The sequence below is a fragment of the Rhinopithecus bieti genome, unplaced genomic scaffold (assembly GCF_001698545.2).
Source record: "Rhinopithecus bieti isolate Rb0 unplaced genomic scaffold, ASM169854v2 scaffold_42772, whole genome shotgun sequence".
In the NCBI taxonomy this organism is placed as follows: Eukaryota; Metazoa; Chordata; class Mammalia; order Primates; family Cercopithecidae; genus Rhinopithecus; species Rhinopithecus bieti.
In genome coordinates, this window is record NW_016818842.1 from 1,576,632 (window position 1) to 1,587,670 (window position 11,039).

The 11,039-nt window shown below is 57.4% G+C and overlaps 1 protein-coding gene across 3 annotated transcripts; it reads right to left on the reverse strand.

Moving 5' to 3' along the window:
• Window positions 1-1,341: 1,341 nt before the first annotated feature.
• Window positions 1,342-7,446, reverse strand: UPK3B (uroplakin 3B). 3 transcript variants are annotated; one of them, XM_017857635.1, is made up of 6 exons: window positions 7,130-7,441; window positions 6,815-6,964; window positions 5,998-6,223; window positions 4,727-4,806; window positions 3,785-3,914; window positions 2,401-2,815 (listed from the first exon to the last, which is right to left on the reverse strand). In XM_017857635.1, exons 1-6 carry the CDS (start codon window positions 7,227-7,229, stop codon window positions 2,656-2,658), a joined length of 846 nt encoding a protein of 281 aa, XP_017713124.1. In that variant the 5' UTR covers window positions 7,230-7,441; the 3' UTR covers window positions 2,401-2,655. The 3 variants fall into 3 exon arrangements, with proteins under 3 accessions (XP_017713123.1, XP_017713122.1, XP_017713124.1); XM_017857634.1 differs by lacking the exon at window positions 4,727-4,806 and having other exon boundaries at window positions 1,342-2,815; window positions 7,130-7,446; XM_017857633.1 differs by lacking the exon at window positions 4,727-4,806 and having other exon boundaries at window positions 1,342-2,815; window positions 6,815-7,335.
• Between the last annotated feature and the right edge of the window lie 3,593 nt (window positions 7,447-11,039).

Here is an 11,039-nt window from a genome sequence, read left to right on the forward strand (position 1 = left end):
TTTTTTTTTGAGATGGAGTCTCGCTGTGTCATCCAAGCTGGAGTGCAGTGGCATGATCTCAGCTCACTGCAACCTCCGTTTCCCAGGTTCAGGTGATTCTCCTGTCTCAGCCTCCCAAGTAGCTGGGATTGCAGGCACCCACCACCACATCGGGCTAACTTTTGTACTTTTAGTAGAGATAGGGTTTCACCATTTTGGCCAGGCTGGTCTCAAACCCCTGACCTCAAGTGGTCTGCCTGACCTGGCCTCCCAAAGTTGGGATTACAGGCATGAGCCACCAAGCCCGTCTGTTAACTCTCAATTCCAGGCAGAGGGACCCCGGCTCCACCGTAGTGGGTTTTTGTTTGTTTGTTTGTGTGTTTTGTTTTGTTTTGTTTTTGAGATGGAGTCTCACTCTGTCACCCAAACTGGAGGGCAGTGGCAAGATCTCAGCTCACTGCAACCTCCACCTCCCGGGTTCAAGTGATTCTCCTACTGCAGCCTCCCGAGTAGCTGGGATTACAGGCCCCCCGCCACCATGCCCTGCTAATTTTTGTATTTTTGGTAGAGACAGGGTTTTGCCACATTGGCCAGGCTGGTCTCTAACTCCTGACCTCAAGTGATCTGCCTGCCTCAGCCTCCCAAAGTGCTGGAATTATAGGTGTGAGCCACTGCGCCCAGCCTGTTCGTTCAAGACAGGGTCTCACTCTATTGTCCAGGCCAGAGTGCAGTGGCGCAATCACAGCTCACTGCAGCCTTAAACTCCTGGGCTCAGGTGATCCTCCTGCCTCAGCCTCCCAAGTAGCTGGGGCTAGAGGTGCATGCCACCACCCCTAGCTAATCTTTTTTTAATTTTTAGTAGAGATGGAGTCTCACTATGTTGCCCCAGCTGGCCTGGAACTCCTGGGCTCAAGTAATCCTTCTGCCTCAGCCTCCCAAAGTGCTAGGATTCTAGGTGTGAGCCATGGCACCCAGCCTATCACAGTAGTGTAACTTAAAGGGGTTGGCTCCCCTGGCCAGACTTCACCTGGGACACCAAGGCATTTGACTGAATCTGTTTCTGTCTATACCTGGAGGGGTTCTGGTGGCTGGTGGGGGTGCAGGCAGCATGGAGGAGGGGCCCTCAGAGATGAGGGGCTCAAGGGCTTGCTTGGGAGGGAGCACGACCAAAACCACATATCTGGCCCTGAAATGCAGGTGTGGATTTTCCTGGGGTATTAGGAGATGGGGGCACCTCAAAGTACAAGCCAGGACAGCAATCAAGGGACAGGCTCGGGATAATCCCATGGGGCAGAAGCTGAGCAGGCCCTGGGCTCCCAGTATAAATTTCCTGTCCCGGCAGGGGCACCATTCAGGCCAGGGTGGGCTCCAGATCACATTTATTCACCTCCAAAGAGGGCTGCAGCCCAAGGGTCACCACCGAGCGCCCTCTGTGGGGAGGGCCTGCAGGCCGGGAGCCGTGGTCACATTAAAGGGCCCGGGAGCGAGGCCCAAGGGGGCGTGCGCAGCGGCCGTGGACAGAGTGCAGCGGGCCAGTCACAGAGCCTCAGTTTCTCCATTTAGAAAATCACGGTGGCTGTGCGGACTGCATGGCACGCAGCGAGCTCTCAGGCGTGACTGCTCATCCCTCTGGGTTGGTGGAAGGAGGTCCAGAACACTGACCTCCACCTACCCCGCCACGTGGCATCTGCTACCGCCTTGGAGACAGGAGGGGCAGCGAATAGGAGTGCGCAGGCGCACTGGCCGTGAGGCGGCCTGGCTGCGGCTCACTGGCGCTCCCCAGTGGCGACGACGGGAACCACCGGTCTTGTACACAGATGGACACTTGTGGTTCTGCACAGAGGGTCCTTCCAGGTGATGGAGGCTCCTGGGTCCCAGAGAGCCTCCTGGGATGGCAGTCTAAGGGCGTGACAGACCCCCGACAGCAACAGGTCACATCCGGACACGTGGTCGTCTCAGGTCTAGAGAAGGCAGCTCCCCAAGGTCAGGACCAGCTGTGCCTGAAGCCCCAAGTCTAACACTGTATGTGGCATACAGCAGGTGCTTAATAAATGCTTGAGAGGGTGGATAAGGGCGAGAGCCACCCGTATGCGCAAGAGGGTTGGAGGTGGTGGCCAGAATTGGTAGTCAGATGACCATGAAGAGTCCCACTCTCAGAAAGGTGCTGTGCCCAGGGGCAGTAGAGACGCCTCTGAATCCTTACCCTGCCCAGCCACTGATGGGTGGGAGGGGGGACAGAGGGCGGCTCAGGTCTCATAGGCCCCGGGATGAGCCCAGCTTCCTGCACCAGGCAAAGCACGGTCCTCTGCAGGCCTCCTCCTGGGGTCTGGAAGCTTGCGGTCAGGGTGGCCTGTCCACACAGCCTCCAGCCTTCCTCGAAGGAGGTCAGGTGAAACAGAGATGGGGATGGAGGTGGGGACTGGGTGTCCAGTCTGCCAATGACCCTCCCCTAAACCACCCTGAGTGCAACTTACAGATGTTTGGAGAGGGAGAGAAACCGGAAAGGCAGAGGCAGGGGGGCTGGTGCTGGGATTCCAGGCAGGGTAGGGGGTGTGCTGGCTGGGGGGAGAAAGGCAAGCAGCCCTGAGGGGGCCTGTGGGTGCAGGAGCTGGGACAGAGCACCATGCACTCGCTCCCTGCGCCCCACCTCCCCTAGCCTCGTGCACAGAGGCCAGGCTAGGGGCTGAGGCTGGGGAGGGGGTCCTGGCCAGGCTCGCAGCCCACTGGCAGTGTGGCAGCCTCGCTGGGCGGGATGTGGTGGGTCATGTAGCGCTTCCCCATGAAGGAGCCGATCCGCAGCTGCTCCGGGGCCTCCTCCGGCCACCACAGGCTGGAGCTGGGCGGGGAGAGGAGGAGGAACAGATGTATGTCCCTGCCATGTGGGGCGGGTGCTGGGTCAGGGCCTGTTCTCCCTCCCTGCTCCCTCACCTGCAGTCTCTCTCTCTCTTTTTTTTTTTTTTTTTTTTTTTTGAGATGGAGTCTGGCTCTGTCACCCAGGCTGGAGTGCAGTGGTGCAATCTCGGCTCACTGCAAGCTCCGTCTCCCGAGTTCAAGCGATTCCCCTGCCTTAGCCTTCCGAGTTGCTGGGATGACAGGCTCGCGCCACCACACCCGACTAATTTTTGTATTTTTAGTAGAGACGGGGTTTCACCATGTTGCCCAGGCTGGTCTTGAACTTCTGGCCTCCCGTGATCCTTCTACCTCGGCCTCCCAAAGTGCTGGGATTACAGGCATGAGCCGCTGCACCCGGCCTCACCTGCAGTCTCTGATCCCTCCTTCCTCCCTTCTAGAACCAATTGGAGGACCACCTCTCCAGGTGGCCACTCTGACTACCCTGGCATCAGCTTACTAAACCACCAGAGGATCCACAGAGAGCAGGTGAGGCCTGGGAGGAGAAGGGCCTTGGCTGAGGACACACTGAAAGACAGGGCCTGAGTGAGGCAGGCCCTACTGAACCTGTCCCCAGAGGGGCTGCTGGCCCCCATCACTGACCCCCAAGGTGCGAGATACTCAGGGTGGGAATTCCCTGCACAGACCCTGGGAGGGGTGCTGCCCAGCTCAAAACTATAGCATCGGGCTGGGCAAGGTGGCTCACGCCTGTAATCCTAACACTTTGGGAGGCCGAGACAGGAGGATGGTTTGAGCCCAGCAGTTCCAGACCAGCTTGGGCAACATAGCAAGTCCCTGTCTCTACCAAAAATAAAATAAACCCCATGGCATGCCTGGAGGGCTTCCAGACACTGGGACCAGTTCAATGGAAGGGGTTCTGGGTGAGAGAGGGGCCCGAGGGGGTGTCCCCACTCACAAGCGTGCGGTAGAGGCTGCCAAGAAGGCCAAGAACAGGAGGCCGGTCAGAGAAGAGAGGATGGAGGTCATGACGATCATGCTGCCACTTCGCCGCCCTGGCCAGGTGTCGATGGATCCGGGGGTCTTCCCTGCACACACACCAGCTGCTCAGAGAGGCTGTCCCTCGATCCCAGGGCTGGCTGTCACCTCCTCCCTTTCTCCCTCCCCACCCATGCTCGCCTAGCCTCAAGGCCTGGCTTTCTCATATCCCAAGGCACCCCCCTGAGCCCAACCTCCTGTCCCACTTCCTCTGTGCTCTGCCAGCCTGGACCACGGCCTCCGCCCTGCTCCTACCTTCTAGGTTGCTCCCACCCACGTGCTCATCCACCGCCCTGCTCCCTGGAGCCCAGCAGTCAAGGCCTTCAGATGACAAGACTTCCAATCCACACCCCCTGACCTCTGAAGCCGTCTCCCAGGAGACCCCCACCCCGACACCCGGGCCGCGGCCCTCGAAACTTCCTGGGCCTGGTACAAGGGGCGAAACTTCGCCCCTTGGGGTCTGCTCAGAACTCAAGCTGGCTGCCTCCCCAGCCAGCCCCGACCTGACTCTGACCTCCTCCACACCCTCTTCCTCCCTCCCAGCAGGGGCTGACACAGCCTGACTCCCTATAGCAGTGGGGAGGCTGTCTCTGCCCACAATGTGGCTGGAGCCCAAGAGTGGGCAAACGCTTGCTGATGGGCCGAGATGGTGCCCCTGCCAACGGGGCTGGCTCAGTGCCCCACGCCCCCAGCATGAGGATCTGTTGGGGGTTGGGCCTGACTCGGACATGGCCTCCAGGTCTCCAGCCCTGTGGGAGCAGGGGTGCGCCCAGCTCAGAGCGGGTGACGACGTGGCCCAGAGAGATGGGTGAGTCCACCGGGGGCAAACAGAAGCCAGGGCGCCCCTCCTGCCCAGCGCTACCTTGGTGGAGAGTGATGGGGTCTGACCACTTGGTCTCGACCCTGGGTGAGCCCTTGGCGTCCGTCAGGAGGAACTTCACGCTGGGGACGGGAGGTGGTGGGGGAGGAGGGGAGAGACTCAGAGGCTGGGGCAGGGCCAGGTTCCCCAGCAGCTCCTCTGGGCCCCTCCCATGGATGTGGAGTGGGGGTGCCAGTCAAGAGCAGCAGCTGGTGGCCTGGCCCTGCTCTGAGAATCCCCTGAGATGTCTCCAGCCACTTGGCCTGTGCCACCAGCCCCCATCCCCCTAAGCAGTTGCTCTCCAGACACCAGACCTGGGCCGGGGATAGTTTAGGGGCCCCAGTTCCTAAATGCCACGAGTCAAAAGTGCAGGTGAAGGTGGCTTAGCAAGGCACATGGGCAGGGGTCCCAGGCCTCCCAGAGCGGCAGCAGTAGCTGGAGGGCGGGGGGCTCAGTCACCAGCAACCCAAGGACCGAGGGCACTAGGAGCCCCGCAGAGGGGCTCGGTTTGTGTCTTTGCAGGGCTGGGAGCTCTGGAAGGTCTGGGCAGTGGGGAGGGACCTGGCAGGTTGGCACTGAAAAGAGTGGCTGCGGGGGACAGGGCGGGGCGTGGAGCTGGAAGCTGAGCCAGGGTGTGGTGGCGGGGAGGGCAAAGGGTGGACCTGGAGAGTGGGTGAGAGGGCAGAGGGGGGCTGGGTAGAGCGAGGTGCTGTTCCAGCTTCTCCACGCCCTGCCTTCCCGGCTCCCTGCTGGGCCTGGTCTTCCTGAGGCCACCCCACCTCCTCCTGTGCCCGGACAGTCCTGACCTAGACACATAGCCTGCTTCCCCATCCCAACTCTACCCTGACCTTGGCAGGCCACTTGACCTCCTGTGCCTCAGTTTCCTCATCTGTAAGAGTGGGTGGGAGCCACCTCTCTTGCTCCCTGCCTCATATCCACAAAACTGGGTCTGAACTCGGCCCCCGAGTTTCCTGCCAGATCTGCCCGTGGTGGGGGCCAGAGGCCCAGACTTTGGGGAAGCTGCCCCCTCCCACCTTGACTAAGATCCCGCCTCCCCGCGGTGCCCACCCTCTCCTCCTGGGCCTTGCCCGGCCCCAGCTGGGGTGAGCACTGTTGCTGACTCTACAGTGGAAGGAGCTTGGGCTTGCAAAGGGGAGGACAGGGGCCAGGGGACCCCTGGGAATATGGTAGACAGAGCATCCTTGGTCCCAGCAATGCCTCCTCCCCAAGCACAGCCCCCGTCCCAGGGCCCCGGTGGTGGGGGTACCACCCACCGATAGGGTCCAGGGCCAGGGAGGGGCGCGTTGCAGAAAGGCTGCTGGTGGCAACCGTGGTCATGGCCCACCCGCAGCACAGGGACGCCTCCGCTGCCCACCATGGGGTCGTCACAGGGCAGCCAGTCCAGAGACAGGGGCAGGGTCATGTAGTGGCCATCGGTCAGCAGCTGTGGGGAGGCTGGGATGTCAGCCAGCGTCTCTGGGTTCTGGAAGCTCCTGGAGGCTGCAAGATGAAAGAACAGATGGGGGTTGGAGGGGAGAGACCAGCTTTGTGCTTATGAGCGGGGGTTCTGTGTTCGCCCACCCTCCTGCCCTGACCCCCCATGCCACCTCCTCCCTCAGGACCCCCAGAGATAGTCCAGACCCACAGTTGACTTTGTTACCCCTGAAGGAGAGCTTCCCTCTGGCCTTCTGTCCTCACCCAGAGCCAGGAGTGGGGAGCAGCGGGTGGTCCCAACCTGCCCAGCCCCAGCCCCATCGAAGTGCACTGGCCCTGCCCCCCACAAGACCACATCCTCCCAGGTCGCAGCCTCGGTTTTCCGTCCAAAGGAAGAATTACTTGGATTCAGAGAAAGGGCTGCAGAGCTGTTGACAAACCCACCACTTAAACAACTCCCAGGATTTGGTGCTCACTATGTGTGTATTTTTCAATACACATATCACCCCTTTGGATAAAGCCCCATTCATCCACACCTATCTCCCACAGGCCCCACAAGGGCTCAGTCATTGAAGGCGCTTGCTGGTGAGGGGCTCCTAGGGCCCACCACTCTCCTTGGCCATCACCGTCACCCAGGCCCCACAGCTGTCCCCGCACCATTGCTGAAGGCCACCACAAGCCAGACGGTGTCGCTGGCGCTGGCATGCTCGTCGAAGACACAGCGCGGCTGCTCCAGGGAGAAGGTGGTGGCTGTGACCTTCCCTTCCAGGTCCCAGGCTGTTACCTGCGGCGTGTAGGGCACCAGCTCTGTGGCCACAGGAGACAAAAGGTGAGCCACGGAGACAGGCTTGGGGGTCCCTGGGGCTGCCTCTCCCAGTCGGAGGGGGGTGGGCGCCCAGGGTCCAATCACTTCAGCAGGGCCCCCAGCCCCTTGGGTCTGGCTGGATGCATCCATCCAGGACCCCCACTCACCCAGGCTCAGGCTGGGCCAGAGACAGTTCAGTGCCATGAGGAGCATGTGCAGCCCTAGGAGAGGCTGCCCCCGGGGGGGCCCCATGACAGCTGCCAGCATCCAGAAGGCTAGGGGCTGGTCTGGCTGCCTCGGGCTCTACCCCACCCCCAGCAGCTTGGCCCTGGAGAAGCTGGTTAATCAGGCTGCCCCAGGGGCTGGAAAGACCTGCAAATGTACACGCACCCCACCCCCTTCCTCCCAGTCCAGCCCACAGCAGGGAGGAGCTGGCAGGGGGGTTCTGGAGGGAGGCAGGCCAGTGCCCAGCCCCACTGCCAGGGCCGAGGGAGAGGGACCAGTGGACCCCTGGATGCCAGCCAGGCCTTCTGGGAGCCTGGATTGGGGCCCCTCCCAGTCTCTTGGCCCTGAGGCCCTAAGGTCTGGCTTTTGGAAACTTGGGCTCAGGACCACATGCTTGAGATTCCTGCACCGCAGGTGCCAGGAGCCTCCCTCTGGCCGTCTGTCCCCACCCAGAGTCAGGAGTGGGGAGTAGCGGGCAACCTCAACCTGCCCAGCCCCAGCCCCATCACAGTGCGCTGGCCCTGCCCCTGACGAGGCCACATCCTCCCAGGCCACATCCTCCCAGGTCACATCCTCCCAGGTCACATCCCTGATTCCCCATCCAAAGGAAGAACTTGGATTCAGAGAAAGGGCTGCAGAGCCCTTGACAGCTGACAAACCCGCCACTTACACTACTCCCGGGTTTTGGCACTATGTGTGTATTTTTCACATATATAACTCACATACCTTCACAGCTCAGTGGCTTAAATATATATATGTCACCCAGGGAGGGCAGTGGTGAGATCACAGCTAACTGGAGCCTCAAACTCCCAGGTTCAAGTAATCCTTCAACCTCAGTCTCCCCAGTAGCTGGAACCACAGGCATGCAACACCATGCCCTGCCTAATTTATTTATTATTTTTTAAAATTTAATTAATTTTTTTTTTTAAGATGGAGTCTCCTCTGTCGCCCAGGCTGGAGTGCAGTGGTGTGATCTGGGCTCACTGCAACCTCTGCCTCCCAGGTTCAAGCGATTCTCCTGCCTCAGCCTCTTGAGTAGCTGGATTACAGGCACATGCCACCAGGCCCAGCTAACTTTTGTATTTTAGTAGAGACAGGGTTTCACCATGTTGGCTTGGCTGCTCTCAAACTCCTGATCTCAAGTGATCCGCCTGCCTCAACCTCCCAAAGTGCTGGGATTACAGGCGTGTTCCACCGTGTCTGGCACCCCCGCCAATTTTTTTTTTTTTTTTTTTTTTGAGACGGAGTTTTCACTCTTGTTGCCCAGGCTGGCTGGAGTACAATGGCTCGGTCTTGGCTAACTGCAACCTCCGCCTCCTGGGTTCAAGCGATTCTCCTGCCTCAGCCTCCTGAGCAGCTGTAATGATAGGCATGTGCCGCCACATCTGGCTAATTTTGTATTTTTAGTAGAGATAGGGTTTCTCCATGTAGGTCAGGCTGGTCTCGAACTCCCGACAGAGTGTCACCCTGTTGCCCAGGCTGGAGTGCAATAGTGCAATCTTTGCTCACCGCAAGCTCCACCTCCCAGGTTCAAGCAATTCTCCTGCCTCAGCCTCCCAAATAGCTGGGACTACAGGTGCCCGCCACCACGCCCGACTAATTTTTTTGTATTTTTAGTACAGACGGGGTTTCACTGTGTTAGCTAGGATGGTCTTGATCTCCTGACCTCATGATCTGCCCGCCTCGGCCTCCCAAAGTGCTGGGATTACAGGTATGAACCACCGCACCTGGCCTGTGTCTAGCTTCTTTTACTTTTACAAGGTTCCTTGACTGTGACTGCTTCATTCCTTTTCACAGTTGAGTAATATTCCATCCTGTGAACGCATCACACTTTGATTCATCAGTGGATGCATAATTTGGTTTTTTCCTCTTTGGGGCTATTGTAAATATGCTACCATGAGCATCTGTGTGCAGGCTTCTGTGGGGACATTTTCAATGCTCTTGAGTACATACCTAGGAGAACTGTGGTCACATGCTAATGCTCCTTTCAGAGGTTCTGTTTGCCAAAGTGGCTGCATTTTACATTCCCAGTAGCAGTGGATGAGGGTCTCATTTCTTGACATCCTCTCCAACATTGCTTTATTTTTGTTTTGGTATAGCCATCATAATGGGTGTAGTGTGGCATCTCATGGTTTTTATATTTTATTTTGAGACGGTGTCTTTTTCTGTTGCCAGGCTGGAGTACGGTGGTATGATCTTGGCTCATTGCAACCTCTGCCTCTTGGGTTCAAGCAATTCTCCTGCTTCAGCCTCCCTAGTAGCTGGGATTACAGGTGCTATCACCACACCCAGCTAATTTTTTATATTTTTGGTAGAGACACAGGTTCATCATGTTGTCCAGGCTGGTCTCGAACTCCTGACCTCAAGTGATCCACCCACCTCGGCCTCCCAAAGTGCTAGGATTACAGGCATGATTCACTGTGCCCAGCCTGGCCATTTATCTTCTTCGGAGGAACATCTATTCTAGTTCTTTGCCCATTTTTAAATTGGGTTGTCTTTTTGTTGAGGTTTTCTTGTTTTTTGTTTGTTTTTGAGACAGGGTCCAGGCTGGAGTGCAGAGGCACAATCTTGGCTCACTGCAACCTCTGCCTTCTGGGTTCAAGCAATTCTCATGCCTCAGCCTCCAAGCAGCTGGAAGTATAGGTGCCCACCACCATGCCCAGCTAATTTTTGTATGTTTAGTAGAGACGGGATTTCACCATGTTGGCCAGGATGGTCTCGAACTCCTGACCTCAGGTGATCCAACCCACCTTGGCCTCACAAAGTGCTGGGACTACAGGCATAAGCCACTGCACCCAACCTATTGCTGAGTTCTAAGGGTTCTTTATATATTCTGGATACTAGACCCTTATCAGGAATGTGATTTGAAAATATTTTCTCCCATCCTCATCCTCAGAATCCTTTCAAGGAGAAGCATCCAAGGTTCAGGCACCCACCCCAACTCCTGCACTCACAGGCAATGTGAGTACAGAGTCTCAAATGTGGAACCAGGCCGGGCACAGTGGCTCATGCCTGTAATCCCAGCACTTTGGGAGACCGAGGCGGGAGGATCACCTGAGGTTAGGAGTTCAAGACCGGTGAAACCCTGTCTCTACTAAAAATACAAAAATTAGTTGGGCGTGGTGGTGGGTGTCTATAGTCTCAGCTACTCAGGAGGCTGAGGCAGGAGAATCGCTTGAACCTGGAAGGTGGAGGTTGCAATGAGCTGCGATCGCGCCACTGCACTCCAGCCTGAGTGACAGAGCGAGGTTCCGTCTCAAGAACAAACAACAAATCAAACGTGGAACCAAACTAGTTTGGGGTCCAGCTATGCTGGGGTCTTCTAGGGAGGCCTCAGTACCCTTTTTTCCTGGACCACGTTACCATTAGGCATAGTGCCCTGTGCCCACACTGTTTATAAGAGCCCACATACATTCTTTTTTTTCTGAGATGAAGTCTCGCTCTGTCGCCTAGGCTGGAGTGCAGTGGCACGATCTTGGCTCACTGCAAGCTCTGCCTCCCGGGTTCACGCCATTCTCCCACCTCAGCCTCCCGAGTAGCTGGGACTCAAGGCACCCGCCACCATGCCCGGCTAATTTTTTGTATCTTTTAGTAGAGATGGGATTTCACTGTGTTAGCCAGGATAGTCTCAATCTCCTGACCTCGTGATCCACCCGCCTCAGCCTCCCAAAGTGTTGGGATTACAGGCGTGAGCCACTGCGCCCGGCCGAGCCCACATACATTTTTAATTTCTTTTAAAATCAGAAGGGAGAAAAATGAACCTTTAGGTGAGAGAAAATCCTCTAGTATTCATTAATATATTCATCTTTATACCAACATGTTGTAAAATACTTTTTTTTTTTTTTTTTTTTT

What these genes read in the sequence shown, in the direction of transcription:
- UPK3B (XM_017857633.1), bottom strand. Translation starts at nt 7,229, where the DNA reads ATGCTGGCAGCTGTCATGGGGCCCCCCCGGGGGCAGCCTCTCCTAGGG. An exon ending in TGTGGTGGCCTTCAGCAATG is followed by an intron (nt 6,224 to 6,814) that starts GTGCGGGGACAG and finishes TTCATCTTGCAG; the next exon opens with CCTCCAGGAGCTTCCAGAAC. An exon ending in CCTGGCCCTGGACCCTATCG is followed by an intron (nt 3,915 to 5,997) that starts GTGGGTGGTACC and finishes GTGTGTGTGCAG; the next exon opens with GGAAGACCCCCGGATCCATC.